At 40.7% G+C, this 20,901-nt stretch overlaps 1 protein-coding gene across 5 annotated transcripts in view; it reads right to left on the bottom strand.

Annotated features, from left to right (window-relative positions):
- The window catches only part of ATP8A2 (ATPase phospholipid transporting 8A2), a 280,358-nt gene that overhangs the window by 30,209 nt on the left and 229,248 nt on the right, over window positions 1–20,901 (bottom strand). For all 5 annotated transcript variants that reach the window (XM_015852108.2, XM_015852111.2, XM_015852110.2 and 2 more), the window contains one exon: window positions 1,266–1,354. In XM_015852108.2, coding sequence (XP_015707594.1) covers window positions 1,266–1,354 — 89 coding nt within the window. The remainder of the gene's footprint in view (window positions 1–1,265; window positions 1,355–20,901) is intronic.

Raw genomic sequence — 20,901 nt, 5'->3', positions numbered from 1 at the left:
AAACAGGGTGAGTCAGTAACAGTTTTCCATGAGTGATAGCTGAGGATGAGCCTGCTTCAGCCTGGACTGTTCTACAGTTCTGTAGCCATTTTTGCCAAGAGCTAATAAGAACAGAGGACAACTTCAGGACGCTGAACTATCACGAAAACATTTGAAAAACTGAAGTGCAATCTTGGGCACCTAAACATACATTTAATTGTTGATAATGCAAACAGTTCAGCTCCTATTTGGCTCCTATCACCATTGTACTCCCATTGACTTCTGAGCATGTAATTTTAAATAATGCCTGACATAGGAGCAGGACCTGTCACGCTAAATGAGTTGTAAGACTTTTTCAGTGTTTTAAAAACCAGCTCACTGACACAGCTCACTTAAGTATCCAAATTCAGCCTCAATTTGGCCTCAACTTTAGAGTTCTTAAATTATTTTCAATTGGAGAAGTTTAATGAATGTAACAAAAAACCCTCTAGTGTGCAAGACCATTAAATCATAGTTCGACCTTAACATAAATTTTACATTTTGATACTTAGGTTTAATTTTAGCTGCGTCGCTCATGAAAACTAAGTTGATGAAGAAAATGGGAAAGCATACAATAAGTATCTACTGATTGGTAGATTTGTCAAGCAGAATTAGTTTAATTTAACTGTGCCATCAGCCCCAAGGGAAGAAAAAAAAATCACAATTTCAGACTCATGCGTATTACCTGACTTACGCCATATGCTGGAACTTGAAATGTACCCATGTTTGGCAAACATTCTGGTTTTGGTTTTTTTTCCTTCCTCTTCCAAGCCTTCCTGGATTTATCAACAGCACATTGCTGGAGCTAAGTGTTAAATATCATGAAGCTTTCACTTTGGGCCTTCATGACAAAGTGACATGCTAGCTATTATTATCTTCGGCCTCCTCATGGCAGCTAGGACCTCCATTTTAGCCTGAGTTAGAAAGTGTTGGGTCCTTGTATCAGGTTATAAAGCCAAGCCTTGCCTTCAGATAACAAAGCAAGGGCAATGCTTTCTTTGCTGCTCTTCTAACGCAATGTGAATGTGACTAAGTTACCTCCAGCTGCTCAGAATCCAAAATAATTCTCATTAGTTAGGCTAAAGAAAGATGTTCACACACACACATAAAAAAACAAAAACATACCAACAAATCATCAGAAACATCTTGGTTGTTAAAAAGACTTCCAAGGGAAACAATGGAAGCTTTGGGACTTAAGACACTTAAAAAGCAAGCAGAACACCAGAGAAGACAGGTTCAGGACTTACGCTGTCCACGCCACATCTTTAACAAGGCACACGGTGGGCACGAGGAATAACCCAAACCAGAAGTGGCCACATCTTAGCACCATTCCAGCCTACGAAGAAAACAAACAAATAATGAGCATTTTCAAGCCATCACACGTTTAGAGGTTGTTTTCAGGGAAAAAATAGAGGGATAGCAAGAAACAGCAACTGTGGCTGGGACGACATTGAAACCTGTGGGGGTAAGAACAGAGGCAGAAGTCTCAACAACTTTTAATGGAAATTAGGCCTGTAATTGAGAAACAACAGCAGCATTTTTCACCAGGATCATTCCTCATAATCCCACATTTCCTGGATTTTTTCAAAAACGTTGCGTTTAGACCAAATCCTCTACTGATGTTATTTTTTTACCCAAGCAGACATTTTCCCTTGTGGAGAAGTGCTCCATGAACATTCAGTTTTGAATTTTAATGAGTCTTTTCTGTTCTTTGCTTACCCTTTCTACCTTACTGCTTCAGATCAAACTGTCACAAAAACAAACAAACAAAGATGTCTCACTAAAATGTTTTCAGTCATACTGCACTTAAATACAGTAATTCCTGTTCAGATTACTTCTGTCTGAAACCTGGGGGTGAGGTGAGGGGAAGATTCACTCCCATCCCTATTAACGGCTTTTTACAAAGAGCTCCAAATTTATATTTGCATTTCTTACACTGTTGCAATGCTTGAAGAGAAAATTTGGTAGGACTTGAGAAAGAAGATAAACACAAACTCTACAGGTTCCAGCATACAGAAAGAGCTGCGGAACAAAGCTGAAACACAGCACTATTTATGGACTTGCTATTTCAGGTCATTTATTTAGAGGTCTCTCTAGAACCTTTTATGGATAAATTAATGGTAAAACCTGGTTTGACACACAGGAGACTGGAAACAACCTCACCACCTCCTGCATGTGTGTGTGAACATACATACGCACATCCCATGAGAATCATTTAATTTCTCCGCTACACCAGTAAAGGGTATTTTTCTATTGTAATGAATTGTGTGCAGCTCACAAGTAAAACATGGTCCGAGAGGTGTCAACAGCATTTCCAGCAGCTAGCTGCACCTCCCTCTCTTGCTGCTTATGAATGACACCATGTATATTACCCAAAACTTGGCTTCTCAGTTTCTTGTATGTCCCATACAATGTCCATGGGTGTACCTACAGATGCTTGTGTGCACTGCAGTCAAAGGCAGGGAGGCATATACCCATGGACACTGAAGTGAAGCAGACTGAGATGGTTTGGTTGTGCCTCACTTGCGGCACACAAGGGAACAGCAGCCCACAGCACTGAAGTGTCAGGAAATTTTATAGACAAGCACAAAGCTGAGCTATAGAACATGAAATTGAACATGACTTCTAGCCCTTGAAACAGACTGTGAGAAGACGATTTGTAGCTATGTACTTTGTTAAGACAAAGGCATCTGATCACAACAGAAGGAACTTCCACCATTCAGTACAGGGGGGCTTAAAATCCAGTACAACCACCACACTGCAAAGCCAGGAACGCATTTGCTGCACCCAGCATCTCCTTCCAGTGTCACTCCCTATTTAGAGTCATCCACCTCTCTGCTCAGCCATATTTAGCCAGCAGCAGCTTGCCCTTGGATTGCTAAGTACTGAAGACTTCCAAAAGCATTTTTCACTTCTGAATGAACAGTCTTCCATGCTGTGGCTAGACTGACAGGTCAGTGGTAAATCTTGTACTGAGACCAAGAGTGAACCAGACTGTGCTAAAACATTTATGGACACTGCCACCCACACGGACAGCCAGCAAACAAATTCCAGACTGAGAATCAGCTCGTAGTTATTTGTGATCCCTCATGCCTACTTTCACATGAGAATGCCAGAAGCATATCGTCAGTTTTGATCGATGCTCACTTAAGAAAAAGGATAGGCGCGAGTAAGAGGGAAAATCTTAATTTAATTGTCAGCCAAAGAACTGAACTACAGTAATGCAGTGGCAAAATATGATGAGATTCACACTCATGCTTTGCTTTTCTTCAGCTGCGACCCTGCAGGCACTAGCAGTTTAATCACATCAGCATTTGCACTGACCATCTTTCCATGTTTCTGCTAATAAAGGCAAGAAAAGGACCACAGTATTAATCATACGTGCATTTTCTGGCATTTTTGCTCCAAGTACTTTACATTCCACTTGCTGCTTTCCTAGCAGAAAGAAACTTGATGTTCTTTTAATGCACAGAACAATCCAACTATGTGTTCACCAGGAACTGAAATGCTACTTTTTATCATGTTGTCAGCTCAATCAGTGCTATGAGCTTGGACATTTCGCACCTTAAGCTCTCTGCACTAAGAAGCTCAAGTCACATACCTTTTACCTGCCACTATGCATTTCACATCAGCATTAGCCTGTCGGCAAACTGCACCACAACAGTAAAACCATCCATCTCATCTCACCCCTTCAGACACTGACAGTACTTTTTCCACACAGCAAGCTTTAAGTTTTTCTCCATTCCTGAGCTCACCTGGACTGTTTCTGCCCAGTTGATTTTAGTTTCTGTATGCAGTTGTGTGCCCATTCCACTGCAGGATGGGAACTGGTTTGCCTTGCACATGGACCTGAATGCTGCCCCGGCCCCAGCAGGGTTACACCATCTGCTCACACAACCAGAGCTCCTCAGCAGAGGAATCCCTGGAAACCACCTAATGTGGGCACATCCATAGACAGCATTTTTCGGATATTTTCCAACTGGGTTATGAACTGAAGCTATACTGAGAACACATATATATCGAAACAAAGCCTTCCCCAGACTTTGCAGCTGTTCCCAAGCCCCACTGCAGTTGTTCAGCTATTCACTAATGCAGTGTTGCCTGGACTGCAATGTGTCTTCAAGGAAAACACAGCACCTCCATGCCCAGCCTCAAGGAGTGACAGCCTTCAACTATCAGGCATCTCCTCCGGATAAGAAAAGCAGAGCTATTCAACAGGAACCACCACCTTGTAAAGAATGTATCTATATATTTATTTATGCTCACATATTTTAAGAAGGCCACAGTGAAGTTGTTTTTTAAACAAACTCAAATTTCAACCAGTTCTATCATCACACAGGCCCCACGATGTGCAGCTAAGTCATTTTTAGACTCCTCTGGCATACACACTAGTGAGTAGCACACCCAAAGCCAACTGCCAGAAGCCATTTATCACACGGCATCCACGAAACCCTCAAAGCTAATAATGCAGGTCCTCCAGCTGAAGACACTGTGGCTTAAACTGCTGCCATTGACAGAGTGTCTTCCAAGCACTGGGGAAGCTGTCACAGTGAAACAGTTCATTTCAGACTACGGCAAACATCTGTTAAAATGGAAGGATGAGAATAACAAAACAAGGAAAACTTTACCATCAGTTATTTCACAGAATCGGCAAATAATTTAGGTCTTAACCTTTAACCAGTCCTTACCTGGTTAAAGTCCTTACCAGGTCCTTACCTTTAACCAGTCACAAAGCTGCTTTTTAAGGGTGGGTACCTTTGCAAAAATCTTTTAAACATAGCAACAATAAAAAAGTGACAGTATTGGCCAACACAAACAGCTATGAAGATGTGCTCTGCATCACTACTGCTTTAGAAATATACTTTAGACTAAGTGGTGTTTGTATGTTTTTCAGTCAAGGAGTAGCTCTACAGGAGCAAATCAACACAGTTGTTTCCAAAAAATCTATGTTATTATTCTATCTTAGAATGCAAATAAACATCATTCCCAGATTTACTCTCCCGCCAATAGGTGGTGCCACCAATTTCAACAATTCTTTCCAGTGAGAATAATAATGCCAGGAAGTTCTCAGGTGTGGGGAGATACTCTGATCGTTTTTGTATTCTTATCACCTCACGGTTAGGAAACAACTGGGGACCAGTAAATGATTCAGACAGAGCTAACAAGGATCACAAGCATCTCAGATTATTCAAGAGAAGTAAGATAAAATATAAATTCACATTCTAAATAATAAAATCTTTTATTGCTTCATTTCCTCAGATGCCCATGCATCCTATTTCTGATTAAAAATGGACAGCATAAGCATAGCTTCACCATGAAAACAGCTGGTTTTGTATTTATAGTGCAACAAGAATTATTACAGGAATTGTGCCTAGATCCTGCTCATAACTGTCTCCGTGAGACATGGATAAGGATCCAATAAGCTGCTCAATTTCAGTTTCATATTCACGGAAATGCCAGCATCCCATTCGGGATCCAAATCCAACCTGCTGTCAACTGGGCACCTGCGCAATCACAGGCAGATTACTTTTGGTCCCCACTAGTCAAAAATGGAAGACAGCATACTACCATTTTGGCAGCTACTAGTAGAGGAGGAAATGGGGAGAAGTGGGTTGTGTGATGATTATGAGGGGTGCCCATACCATGAAAATGATAATGAAACTCCTAGAAACAATTCATATACTTGGAAGACCATTACCCAAATATGCTTTCCCTTACAGAGCAAGCAGTCTCTGCATGTTCTGGATCCTCTGAAGACTGAACGTTTCAGTGCCAGCACAGGTTAGTTTTCTTTCCTTATTTTTTCTTTTTTTTTTTTGAAAAGACATGTAAGTTTAACCTTGAAAGACCAAAAATATTAAATGCTCATCAAGAAAGTGGTTGAATTAATCTTAAGGAGACACTGGACTCGCCACAGGTTAACACTGTAAGCACATGGGACACAAACAGCTCAAAGTTAGTGTCATTTTCATAAATTATTCTGAAGACATAAAGTAGCAATGGCTTTTGCTCACTTAAATGATAAAAGAGCAATTGTTACATTTAGCCAAAACCTCCTACAGTTCCTCTTAGCTTATGTGACAATCACTGTGCTGCTAAATCATACAAAACACACAAATTGTTATAATTACCACATCTTACAGCAAGATAAAGTGTTACTAATGTAAGACTCCCCTTAAAGACCATACACATTAAAACCCAAGTGCAGAGAGATGACATGGTTTGTTCATGGCCACACAAATCAATTGCAGAGCTGGGCAGATTGCCCAAGTCCCTCAATTAAATTGTCCTACACAGAGACCAAGCCTACCAGAGCCTGTGTATGAAATAGAATCAATAGCCAAGAATGCAGTCTCAAGAATTTTCCCTCTGAATGTTGGAACATAATATAGCCTCAACATGAGTCAGTGCTTAAGAACCTTTCCCCTTAGTATAACTGTAACCTGCTGCAGGCTGGACAGGTTTACTAGATTCAGGGCTGACAGGTGTGATGAACAGATTTATTGGCTCCCTCCTCAACAAGCATCTTGAAGTGTGCCTAGAGAATTCCTTACTTTGGGTTAGTGGCAAAGTGTTAAAAAAATGAGGCATAAGAATTTGATTTCCCCTCCCTGTTTACACCACTGGGACAGGCAGGAATACCTCGAATAAAATCAGCAGAGCTCTACTCCTGAAAGGCTGGCTGGGTATTTCCATGTCTGAAATAAAGATGTGCAATGTTTTCCATAATGTAAGTTTTCATTCTAAAATGACTCAGATGAAAACAATGACCTCACTGGCTGGCTGGCTTTAACACAATGACACATTGGTCCAGTCTCAAACCTATTTCCTCCCTCTTCCAGTCTCCACTCATATAGCCATTTCCCCTTGAGAGTGGTAAAAGAAGCACAGAAAAATCAGATACTTTTTTCAGATATTTTACTCTTTTTTCTTAATTTTGCCAATCACAGAATCATAAAATGGCTTGGGCTGGAAGGGACCTTAATGATCACGCATTTTCAATCCCCATGCCATGGGCTGGTTGCCCACCAGCTCAGGCTTGCCCAAGGCTCCATCCAACCTGGCCTTGAGCACCTCCAGAAATGGGGCATCCACAGCTTTCCTGGGCAGACCGTGCCAGCGCCTCATCACACTGAGTAAAAAAATTCTTCTTAACATCTAACCTAAATCTCCCTTCTTTTTAGTTTAAAGCCATTCCCCCTTGTCCTATAACTATATGTCTGTGTAAAAAATTGGTTACCCTCCTGCTTGTAAGCAGGAAGTACTGGAAGGTCACAATGAGGTCTCCTCAGAGCCTTATCTGGGATTGTCTCAACTCAGGTACAACATCTTGCCCTTGGACTTGTTAAACCTCCTTCTTAAAACCATATGGAAGACTAGAATAAGAAACTTATCCTCTAGCTAACTTTCATGCCATACCAATCAAGCCTATTGGTAATTTTAACTTAAAGCCTGGATATAAACGTGGAGAGGGGAAGATAGGAGTAGTATTGTGAATGTACAGAAAAATGCCAGTGCTATCACAAAGACATATACTTGCTATTCGTAGTAAAGCCCAAGATACTTTGGGATTTAGGCCTCAGGAAAGAAGGTTTTCATTAAAGAAGTTGCTTGCTGTGGTGGTAAAAAGAAAGTATGAAAATACAGATGAAAGCACCAAAAACCCAGAAAAATATAATCACAGCAACAATAATAAACTACTTTTTTGAACAATCATGATTAGAAAATTCCAGGAACTGGAACTGCCCAGTGAAACCCTTAGAACTTCTACTCCCTTTCATTTTCTGTTAGGAACTAATTTTCCAAAATGGAAGAACACAACAAGTTAGCAACCTTCTTTTGTTCTACTGTTTAATGTAATTAACAGAATTTACTATCTGAAAAATATATGAAATACCCATTAATATATCATTAGGCAACTGTGTCTCAAAGGGTGTTAATAAGCTCTGGTTTGTGTCAACTAAAACATATTGTACATATACAGCTTTGCCTATGAAAATATTACTCTATTTCATTACTTAATTAGTATACAACACTACCAATTAAATAAGACGCCAGCCCATGTTACTTACCATTATTACTCTAATAGTAGAAAATTAAGGAAATTAATCAGATAGTGTTTTAATTTGATTTTATGGTTCACTGGCAGTGTAAACTCTGATGTAGTTCCATGCAGCCTGTCATTTCTTTTTTCATTACTGGTTATGTTAAGCTCAATAATAATGCAAACAAATGCTTCTTCAGAGTCATCTGGAGAAGACTAGTGGTTAAAAACACGTAGTAAAATCATGTTCCATATAAATAAACATCAGTGACTTCCTGAAATTTTGTTAGGGAGCACAGAGCTCATTAACACAAAAACTTCCTCCTTAGAGTGGGTGAAATACCTCAGTAAATCTTTAGGTAAATGGTACTGGTTTAAAAATATATATATTTCAATTAATTCAATTAATTGTGTTAGTCTGAGCTCCCCCAACACAAATTAAAAGTATCTGAGTAGGAGTTCTTGTGCATCATGAATACCGTGAAGAAAAATAAATGTGGTTCAGACAATGCTGTGGATGGCATCCATGATTTACCTTCTCTCACTTGGGTTGGATTTGATAGTACCCTAAATCACAGTACAATCTGGGTTTTCCTAGATGCTGCAAATTAGATAGCTGTGCAGCACAACAGAACATTATTTTGTAGCACCTAAAGCTCAGCTTGCACTTGAGGATGTGGAAGAGCAGGCCCAACCTGCCACAGTTGGAACCACATGATCTTTAAGGCCCCTTCCAGCCCACTCCATTCTATGATTCTGTGTGGTAGCCTGTCCAGCTATCCACGTTCACTGAGCCCAAATAAAATCTGTATTCAAGCGTGCTTGCCAGTGTGAAAGCCAGAACGTTTTTAGAGTATTTGCAGTTTTTCTTTCCTTCCCCCCTCAAATTAAACATAGTCACGAATACAAAGAACTTAATGTAAATCGAAGCAGTAACTTCAATAGACCTGACAGTGAAACAGCTTGTCTTGTTCACTGTTTCATGCACTTCAGCACAAACTTTTATTCTGCATATAAAAATGAATTTATATCTTACATTATGTTTCTTCTTTTTGAAGTCATGCTCAGCATATAACCACTCTTGTTTGGTGCCTGTAACTTTTCCTGTGCAGGTTTTAATAGTAACCACTCTTGTATGGTAGCTGCCCTTATTTAATAACTGTTCCTTTATCATGAAAGCTGCAGGGGAAAAAAATTAAATTTTACAGAACCCACCTTTGAATTTAAAGCTCCAAGGGAATAATTATGTTTAGCAGAAGCTGTTGCTTGCCAGTGAAGATATAAGATATTTGTACTACCTGCCAAGTTACACGTACAAAAAAGAAAGAGTCAGAACCTCCACATTTCCTGGCTTTGTGTGTTGAAATTTTCCAACTGTGCTACTGCACCAACACCGGCTCCCTCACACAAAATGCATTTGTTCCAAGATATGCCCTCCCCTCCAGTATTAGCAAAGCAGCATCCCTGAGTAAAAAGACAATCAAAAGCAGCAAAAATATTACTTTCAGGAAACTCAGTGTTATTTTACATACTATTTCACTGTGTGAATTTGAGCATGTGTCCTAACCTCAGAGAAAATGCAAAACTACAGTCCACCTCACTGCTTTAAAAGTTGTTATTATTTAAAATGTTTAAGTAGTATATTGTAGAAAACCTTTCTATAGTAGAGAAAATAGTATTTGATGCTCTCACATAGCTGTCATAAACAGATTTTAAGGTTCACTGATGATAGAATAGGTTCTAAGCATATATATAGCAAAGACTGGCAACAATAAGTGCCAAAACTTCAATTAAAATCAGTTCAAATTAGATCCTGCACCTTGCCAACACATATAGCAGGTAAGATGATTGTAGCTAGACTCTCCAGAGTCCTGACCCAGCAACTTAGATGGGGCATGTAGGCACCCGAGCTTGCATGCAGCCTGCTGAAAAGTACTGTGGCTCTGCACAGGGTTTGCTGATGCACAGTTTCAATAAATACAAAGTTCTGTGTTTTTTGATACTTTGCTTTTAACTGATTTCCTGATATGGTACAAGTTTACCCGGTTCCTTGTCTTACATCTTGGAGAGTTCTCAGTAGCTCAGGATTTACAGAATAGGGCTGCTAATGATATAGCAAGAATCAGTCGTAATAACCGCAAAGTCCAGAGCAGTCCTCTTCCAGTTTTTCAAATTGAGGTGTAGGTTTATAAACCAGGCTGAATTCTTACTGCAACCAATTGAACCTGAAAGCACTTCACTTCCACGCATAGTTCTGAAAAACTACATTCTGTAAATTTAATTTTACAGGTCTTTCGTTTTTTTTATCTGTTATAGCAATGTAGAATTGCATCAGATAAGTGATTTCCCCATGTTACATTTCTCCAGACAGAGCAGTTTATTAGCTCAGTGACTACGTGTTCACCTGGGATTTTATTTTTGCTCAGCTACTCAATACTCAATGGCTGTTCTTCTGTGTTCTGAGCACAGTCAGCTCCAAGTCTTTGTCACACAGTCTCTCTTGAAGGCCCTACAGACTTGGGTTATTTCAGCATGACTGCAGTTTGACGTGGATCAATGGAGTCTTGCCACAAATGGGTACTACTACCCACAAACCCTCAATTTTCATTCATGAAGCGATTTACCTCATTGCTGAAGTACATATGACCTTTTTTTTCTACAGCCACCACATCATTGTTTCCTGCATTATCACATACAAAGTACATTTGCAATTGCCTCCACCAAACCATTGCCAAACCTTGGAGATGCGTCCCATTTCTCTCTTACTCCTTTCACCCTTAACCAAAATCTTAATAACAACAGCACAATAGAGGATAGTAGTGACGTACATAAATTCTCCTTCCTACAGATGTCTGCTCTGAACCTATAAATACATGAACCACAGCTAAAAGTCACCTTTCTGGTCCACAGAGATGCCTTCAAAGACTCAAGGGCATGTTGTGCAATATGTGATGTCTCTGGGGACATCACAATAAATCATCTCCACCACTCAGTCTTGGTCATCTTGTGCCACCTCTGTTTTTCCACAGACGGTTGATTTCTGAGCATGCAGTGTTCAAAAGACAAAAGTCAAATGAAGACAAGTCCCACAGGAAGCAACCCCGGATTCACGAGACATCTGCAAAACAACCACAATAACCACCAGCCCCGCTACGAGGTGACAAGGCTCTCCTGAGTGGTGGTGCCAGGCCAGGCCTGCAGCTGCCTCACCTCCATGGGGCCACCCCATGGAGACCCTTCACCCCAGCGAGCTGTGGCTCTTCTAAGAGACCCGCATTGCCAGCTACTCTGTCAGGGAGAACACTGTAGAAATGCGATACCTCTCGGTACATTAACTTTATTATATTGATTTATGCTTTCCCTTTAATTAAAAGGTACCAGGAAAACATTTGTTTTTGATTTGGATATTGAAATCCACCGAGGCCTATTCCAGCAAACTCCTGAGCGTGGGTCCGGCGGGCCCTGTCTGCATCTCCACAATGAATTACTTCCGCAACCACGCAGGCCTAAAGCCCCTCCGAAGCCTTCCCCGTAATCCCCAACATCTGCTCTGTGTCCAGCCCCGGCCAACTGTGGGAATCGGCGGGGATCTGCTGTCAGCGCGGGCGCAGATGAGTAAACACGCGAGCGCCTGTGTTGGCCCGCCGTGTGATTTCAGCTGAGAGCTCCGGACATAAAGCCAGTTCTCATTTAAGGCATTCGTAATGTCAAGGAAACACCTGTTAAGAAACTATCCAAAATAAATGTGCCATGAGCCTTTCAAGAAGGAAAAAAAAACGTGATTGACAGCAGCAGTACAAGATCTGGCAGCAGCACAATTCAGAGCCCCATTGCGAACTCAGACCAATTGAATACACAAACATCACTATTCCTCATTGCAGTGGTAACGGTTACTATTTCATTTCTCATCTTCCACTTAACACAGATACTCCTCACACTGTGGTTTGACCTATTTTGACCCGTTTTATTTTCCCCTGGTTGCAAAATCCCTACAATGGCATGTTGTGTGTAGCTCTACAAGAAACACTCCTCTACTGTTACACTTTAACATCACGTCAGCAGCATATCATCAGGACCAGTTTTAAAATAGCTTCTACATAGCTAGAGAAAAGGGTGGATGGTGACATACTGCTTAAAGCCAGCCAGGCACAGTAAAAAAACAGTTAATTTTGGAATTAACATTAAAATAGTAAAGGTACTGAGATTTTCCAAAGCCATTTAAGTGACATCAGAAAGGAAACCCAAAGGTCTTTCAGGATTTGAGTACCAGAAAAAACAGGCACTTTTAAAAATCTAACCAACATGCTTTTCCATTAAAACCAATGTTTTCGGCCTTTGGGAATTCTGGAGGCCTACCCAGGCCCCCCAGGTACACACATCTGAGCAGTGAGCATACCACAGACTGCTTACTAATGAGTTAGCTATTACCAGCATGACTACTTCGGGATATTTCAAAAACACTTAAGTGACTTTCGAGTATGGGTCACACAGACGTTCAAGTACAGCTAGATGAAATATTTGCAATACTTTGCATTTCTCAGCTTCTTTCAGTCCAAGGTTTTCCAGCAAGAACTATGCTGTTGGCTAATTAGGACTCTACACTATGCCTGTGAGATAGGAAGTTGGAAGTTTTATTTCCCATACCATAGGTATGGAAAATGAACATTCATAGCAATTAAGCAACCATCCTGACATCACACACTACTTCTGGGCCAAGAGCAGGTGAAGTCAGCTCCAGGCAATCTCCCTGGAAGGCAGGATGGCAGGAACTGCAACTGCCTCCACAGCGGCACCCATGGCCCTCACCCGTACAATTCTGTGATTGTCACAGCTGGGTAGTTGGTTAGATACACACTATTTGGATTGCACTGACTGCAGCTACAGTTAAGTGATACAAGCTAGGAGTATCAGATATAAAACACTGATGCAATCAAGTGAGCATGACTGAGAGAATGCATAACAGTGAGTGGCACACCTTAAAGCTACACTGACCTCTACATATCATCTTATACTCATACCTCCAAGTTACCCCACTCATCCCCTTGCTTCTTATACTTTCTTCTAAAAGGAAGTTCTCTTGTGTTTATAAAATTTGGCTGTCTTGCGATTGCGTGTTGGTCCTCATGATGCTCAGTGAAATCCACCCTGCTGGAAAAGATGACTCAAGGAGGTGAACAGAGCTGGGGGCTCTGTGGCCTCAGAGAATCCCATTATCAGGAATGCTGGTTTCCAAAGGCAGTTGCTGATAAATCTCCTTCTAACCCACAGAGTGTACATAAAGTCTCCTGCATGGATACTTAACACACATCACAGTGAAGAGACCTGTTACATCAAAATAGTGATGATCTATTCATTTCTCCTTCCCTCTCAAATGATGGGAAAAACAAAAGGAGGTGTGTAAGAGCTAGGATGTGACTAACTCCTCACACAACCAGCCCAGGTAGCTGCCTGTCTCAATGATACTTACACCCATTAAATGAGCTCTTCAAAGCTTTTAGTTTTGGCATAACAGACAAGTACATCAAACTGCATTTCAGTCAAGAAATACAAGGGAGAAAGGTAACTCAATGCAGATGTTAGTTATGCAGAGCAGTTTAAAGAGTGTTTTACCAGAAGAAAGTGAACATGAGTCTGACAGGCTCTCATGTTGAACTGATTCAGAACTGACAAGCTTTCAGCCCACAAAACGCATGGTATGGCCAAGCCTTCACCTTCCTATTAAACTTGCACCGCAAATTGTTGCTTCACCAACCTCCCCAGGGAGCAACTCCACCTCCTACAGTGCAGAAGTGAGCACAGCTGCAGGTAGGCATTCTGTGGTGAATATCCTGAACAGTATAAATGCATCACCTCCTCCCCGCAGACACACTTTCCAGTATGCCCACAGCCATCCTAATATCAAAACAGGAGAGACTTGGAGCACTGAGCCCCCAGATCAAAACCTGAAGCTCCTTCTCCTCCTTTGGAAACAGCCAAGAGCACACAGGCAGGAAGAGAATGTTGCTGAAAATCTGGGCTAAGTAGGAAAATGCTCACAAAACAAATCCCACAACCATACATAATTGAATAATCCAGTTTTTGGCTTACTCAGGTTTACGAGAACCAAAACAGCATTTTAGATGCTTATTTTTGCTCTCCTTTAAGTTTAATTAAGCTTGCCTTGGGCTCACAAGTCTATCGAATTTTAGACTTATTTTTAAATAAGATAACTATTTGACCTAGAGAGTTTTCTTACTTGTTAAGTATGCCCCAAGCTCATTCACTCTCTCTTACCATTTTACCATAGGCTTGACAGTAACGTGGAAATAATATCAGAGGGAAAAGACCATTAATTTTTTAAAAAGTAGCTGAAACATGCTAGCCATGCCAAATAGTTTCAACCTCATTTAAAGACTCAAGGGGTTCTCCTGTGAGGCTCCATATTAGGCAAGATAGGAGGTTTTTTTTTTATAGCTATAGGTTGTGTTACCTTGGTTCCCTCAGATCTGAGATTGGCGTTTCTGAAAGGGCTTCTGACTCCTGCAGTAAGTCTATTTGCTACAAGCAGCATAAGCATTATCAAAGGCCTCATTACAGTTGTCAAAAGCTGTAGCTATTCACAACTGACAGGAAAAAAATGTGGATTTGCAACACCAATAAACGCATCCAATAGCTTTCTTGAGTGTACGAATGGGCCAGGAATTTGTCAGGAAGAAGTAATCCAGAATATCTGTTAACCTCTCCCCTCCAAACCCTGTGAGTCAGCAGGGAAGTACTGCAGAAGTAGAAAAGATTGCTAAACTCAATACAGCAACAAGGTAGCACCGTGCTAATGAAGTCATTCTGCTGTTGAACAGGCAAAAAAGATCATTTTTTTTTCAGCCTGTGCAGCTGAAAAAAGATACAAATACAGCTTTGAAACCAAATATTTCTAACAGGAAGGATTCCTAAACTTTCTTTTGTGCTGTTATTACAAAATAACTCAAAAGCAAAAAATAAATACAAAGGCAGTGCAGGGTGGAAAGGATACGGCTAGAGGAAGATTTAGAGCACCAATTCCATATTAACGGTTCAGATGCATTCAGATGGGACAAGGCCATGAAGCTCTAGGGATTCACACATCCCTGCCTCAATGCAAGGCACTAATAACCAATCAGTAGTTTAGATAAGACTCTATAAATATTTAAAATCTTTAATCTTCTCAGTGCCAAGAATAACATTTCCCATCATGTCCCTGCCTTTCCCACAGCAACAATGGTGAGATTTCTCATCTGGCTTTGCTGGCACCAGCACGATGTCAGGTGGTTTTAGTAGTGGCAGTCAATTAACTTTAAAAGTTACATCTAATTGATCCATTTCCTGCTCTGATAAACAACTGTAAACAAACACTTTTCTTCAAAGGGGAAGCTTTGTTCACAAATTAAAAAGGGAAAGGGGCCGTCTGAATTCTGCTAGCCATGGCTGTGTCAGGGGTTTTATTATAAACACTATTTTTAGAGCTTTAAATGAGTGATGTGACATTAAATACGAGCCAAATTCTTCCCCAGTTTAACATGACAGCGGTGCTTCCTCATACAATCTTGGCCTTTTTTTTAAACAACCTATACTACATTAGTGACAGTAGAGTGTGTATATTTATATCATTTTCATTTTCCTAATCTGCATGTAGCCTTTCTACCTCATGCTTATTTCTGGCACGGGAAGCTCACTACCCCACTTATGCTTCTACCAGGTTCAGTGTGCAATTGCAGCACACTAACAGCCCTAGGATTAAAACAAAAGTTGTAATTCTCATTACAGGCTCCCTGCCCCCATTCTTAAAAGCCTTTTGTGGTGATTTTCTATGCATTTTAAAAGACACACGTAAACGCTACGTAAGCCTCCGTGACACAGACTCCTGGCTAGTTGGAACTGTTAGGGGTTTAACATGTTAAAAAAGTTTAATATGAACTTTTTAGGCTTTTCATACTGATCTGAAAGAGGCTGTGACACACCATTACTTGCAGGACATCAGCTCCCCTACAACTTTCACTAACAGCCACACTACTAGTTTGAACCTCACCACACCTCCCAGGGCAATATTCTCTTACCCTCAGAATGGAAATGATGAAATTCACTGTGACTGCAAAGATATTCACTTTCCTGTCCAAATGGCTGCAGATCCAACAATAAAGCAAACTACATGTTCAGTATTTAACACGCTTCAGTATTTCTGCTACTACTATGTTCTCCTCTGGCTCAGAGCCAGAAATTCTCCAATTTAGAAGATTAAAGTCATCTCTGTCATTTCACTAGCAGAAGCATTTGTTTAACTAATTAGGACAGGACAGATTGTAGCATTTATTTTAACTTGGATGTGGACACATCAGAGTTCAGGCGCTCAGACATACCTCCATTAAAGCACACAATTCACACATCACTTCAGCAAAGAGATAAAGTGATTCATTTCCACACACTGTCAGCTGCTCTGTCTGTCTTGACAGACTCAGGATGCTTCCATATCCAATTGCCCTGACTAACACAGTTATATACAGTCTAAGACAGATATTATCATGCTAATAAAAGTTTTGAAAATGATCTTAGCCCCATATATCGACTATGCATTTTCAGGCATTTGCTGCCTCCTGTTAACTTTCCTGTCCAGACACACTATATTTCACCTAACACCTTTCAAAAGACAAGAGATTCAGGCCACATGTAAATCAGCAAGCTAAACAATGCAACCTGACCCTGTGTGTCATCTTGCTTTCAAGCTCCAGGGCACGTTCATAGCAGCAAGGTGCTTCCTATCAGCCTGAGGAGACCATATCCAAGCCTCTTTACCAAACAGCAAAAAAAGAAAGGCATGTTCCAACTTCAGAACTTTGGTATGACAGTCCAGGACTCACCGCTAACTCCAGACACTTGATAAATAAGTTTACAGAACCATAACCATGTAGCTGCTCACCCAAGAGGTTAGTGCATTCTGGATGTAGAAGCTGATCAACTAAGCAGGAAAAAAAGAAAAAGGAAAAGTTGGGAGAAGGCATCAAGTTGAACAGGTGCTTGACAGCTCCTGGAGTTCTGTACTAATGATAACATAGTGTGGTGGAATGCTGAAGACTCTTATCCTTATCTGGGCAGTCTCACATCTGGTCAGATTATTGCAGCACACTGGTATTCTCTTCCATACCCAGAGTAAAACACACCTCTCTGTTCATCAGCAATTCCCACTTCTTCCTATTAAGTGCCGTAAACTCAGAATGATTCTTCTGTTGCACTCCTCAATATTCTCCTCAACTCCTCTCAAATTTGCATTCTCCTTCTCTTCTACTTCTCATCCTGTAAGTTCTCCTCTCTTCTCTTTACACTTAACAGTGTCTGAGGTGGATTTGAATGTCATATCTTCACTAAATCCATTGTTTTGTCCAGTGACTAAAAAAGACATTTCATTTAAACTTATAATGTGTGGTATCTATAAAAAGAGAGATATGTATCACCATGCAGAACAGAGGACAGAGAAAGCATAGGCATATCCTAGAATGGGGTTTTCTTAGCAGACATATTCAAGGTATCTCAGAGGACAAGAAAAAAAGTAGCAAGGGAACACTGGATAAAGATAAACACAGATGTGGAGTCAAGTTATAAACAGCAAAACAAAAGCGCAAAGCACAGCCCTATTTCTGGCTAGGAGCATTACCCTCTTCTGACTCAAGAAACCAGAAGAACTTCTAGATCTTCTTCAGGAAAATTATAAAGAATGCAAAGCAAGAGATAAGACAGTCCAGCATTATTATTGTCAAAGTAAGTACATTTGAAATAAGGAGGAGGTCTGAGTCACTGTAGATTTTCAAACCCTGAGAGATATTACTGAACCTGGCAACTTCAAACTGCCAAAGAGTTCCCAGAACAACAACTGCTTACCTCGATTCTTAGAAAAAAGGTGATTCAGACGTCAGTGAGGATTTTCATGGATAATCCTTTAAATATATGAGGTCAACAGTGGGTATACTTAGTGCAAAATTAGGTATGGAACTTTGGATTCAAGGTTCCCTGCACAGCACTCATAAGAGCCTGTTTAGACACAGTTTGTGAAATGAAAAAATAGCTGAAAGTCAGAGAGTTGATTTCTGTTCAGATTGAACTACAGCTCGCTGTTCTAATTCCTGGATTTCCTTCTTTGATATTATGTTACAGATGCAGTGAGAAAATTTTCCTAACACAGGATTAAAGTCGGTTTGGATGCTTTTAACCACAAAATACGTCCTATTGGACTGGTATGATAAAGACTAAAACTTAAAAAACACTGCTCTGGATACACAGAATTACAATAAGGAGGACTAATTAATCTTGTTAACCCAGAGGGGAAAAGAATAAAAGGAAACAACAAAAGCAATTAACACAGGTGATCAAATAACTAGAAGGGCTACATGAAAGAAACAGTCTGCAAGTATATTTATAAATGACTCTTCCTTCTCAGAGGGCAAAGAAATACAGCGCTTCTGAAAGAAATGGAAAAGGTGCCAGATGCTGAAACAGATGTATTATGAAGAGAGCTAAAACTAATAAACTCCTCGTCCATGTCTTACTGAAGCAGAAGGAAGTGAATTACAGCTATTAAATATGTTAAGCCAGAGAAGCTATTCGATAATCAGACAGCAGAGCTGGGGGAGTTCCAGGCAAGCCCGGATGCTTCCTGGTACAAAGATCCTGCAGAGAGATATCAGTGAGGCTAAGAGCCCACAGAGCTTGAAAGGCCAGTTGAGGAAGAGGGGTCAGAGAGGCAATTAAACTAATGCAAACACAAAAAGCCCTCAGACCACACAGGTTTCAGTAGAGCTTTATTGCAGGGGACTCTGTATACAAGGCACACAATCTTGACTCACTATATCTGACCTATCTAGAAAGTACAGACGTTCCCCAAACCAAATGTGAAGCCAGTATAGCAGCACAAAAATAAACATTCTACCTATAAGAACAATAGTTGTCTTTCTTCAGCTTACACAGTTTAGTAATCAGGCTTCCTATGGACAAACCACTGAAGCTCAGCTATGGGCAGCCAGGAGATTAGAAAGAACAGACATGAACTGTCACCACAGCATAAACAGAATCATAGAATTGCTCAGGTTGGAAAAGACCTTAAAGATCATTGAGTCCAACCACAACCCAACCATAGTACCCTAACTAACAACTTAAGCTAACAACAAGCTAAATCATGTCCCTGAGCACCACATCCAAACAGTTCTTAAATACATCCAGGCATGGTGACTCAACCACCTCCCTGGGCAGCCCATTCCAATGCTTAACAACCCTTTCTGTAAAGAAGTGTTTCCTGACATCCAACCTAAACTTACCTTGGCTCAGCTTGAGGCCATTTCCCCTCATCCTGTCTCCTGTCACGAGTGAGAAGAGACCAGACCCCCTCTCACTGTGAGCACCTTTCAGGTAATGGAAGAGAGCAATAAGGTCTCCCCTCAGCTTCCTTTCCCCCAGACTAAACAGCCCCATTCCTTCAGTCTCTCCTCATAGGGCATATTCTCCAAGCCCTTCACAAGCCTTGTTGCCCTTCTCTGAACCTGTTCCAGCACCCCTATGTCCTTTCTGTATTGAGGTGCCCAAAAACACTAGTGTATTTGGGTTAATCACCTTCCAGACTGATGCTGGCTTCTAACCCTACACTTAAATGTCAGACCCACAGCAGCTCCAGCTAATCCTATGTACAAAAAATAGAAGAGAGGAGACAGCACAAGAAGCCCAGTTTGCTCTCCAACAAAGCTTCTTGATGCTTATAGAATGACCTGTTCTGAAAAATGCTTCCTAAAGATGGGGAGCATTTGGACAGCATGCTGAGACACAGGGTTTGGATTTGAGGTGGTCCTGCACAGAGCCAGGGGTTGGACTCCATGATCCTTATGGGTCCCCTTAGGATATTCTATGTCTCCATACAATTGCTCTATTCATATAACCTGATACTTGGGGTTATCAGTTAATGAATTATGTCATTTATCATTTCCATGACTCACATAATGTAAAATGTGGATGAAGTTGTGATATATTACAAGTTGCAAGTTTTTCAATTCTGCTATAATTTTTAGTACAAAACTAAAGGAATCCAAAATTAAACAGCTCCAAAACAGCATTTCTGTGGCCCGAACAAATGAAGTATGTACTGCCCTTAATCCGAATCAGCTCTGTAAAACTAGTTTCCCAGTTATTAAAGAACTCGTTGGATAGCAAAACTGTACACATTAATCATTAAGGGACTACTAGAAATTATTCTTCTGATTTGGTACGCAGCACAGACACCTTAAAGCACTCTAGACACTGCTCAGAATGGAAAGATCAAATCCCAGCAGCAGACAAACTTCAATGAAAAATCAAGGCTCCTGGTAGCTTCCTTTGGAAAGAAAGGATAACAACCTACTTGACCAAAAGGCTATTGGATGGCACAGCTCTGATTGCCATCACCTGCAAGTCTTGTTGAACATGATGACTTTGAAGCAGAGGCCGAAGAGCAGAGTATCACATACATACACACTTCATTGTTTATTCCATTCCCAAGTATCTGAGTTAATGCAAAAGGGAGTGACCAGGGCAGTACGTATCCTTCACATGTATGATTGTATATAGAGAAGAGAGTCTCTAAATCCAGGAGACCTCACTCTCGTCATCAGACAACTCCAGCACGCAATGCACAGGAGGAGGAGCACGTAATCCTAAGTCAACAATTCTGAAGTGATAAAATATATTTTAAAAATGAATACCAGTTATGTCAGAACATTAAAATGTTAATTTAGGCTTATCTACAAGTGAAAGCTTACAGTGGATTAATAGCAATTTCCAACTGGAAGCTGACTCGCAGGTCACTGAACTTGCATCAG

The sequence above is a fragment of the Coturnix japonica genome, chromosome 1 (assembly GCF_001577835.2).
Source record: "Coturnix japonica isolate 7356 chromosome 1, Coturnix japonica 2.1, whole genome shotgun sequence".
In the NCBI taxonomy this organism is placed as follows: Eukaryota; Metazoa; Chordata; class Aves; order Galliformes; family Phasianidae; genus Coturnix; species Coturnix japonica.
Note: the sequence above shows the minus strand (reverse complement) of the source record. Positions and strands in the feature narration are given on the sequence as shown.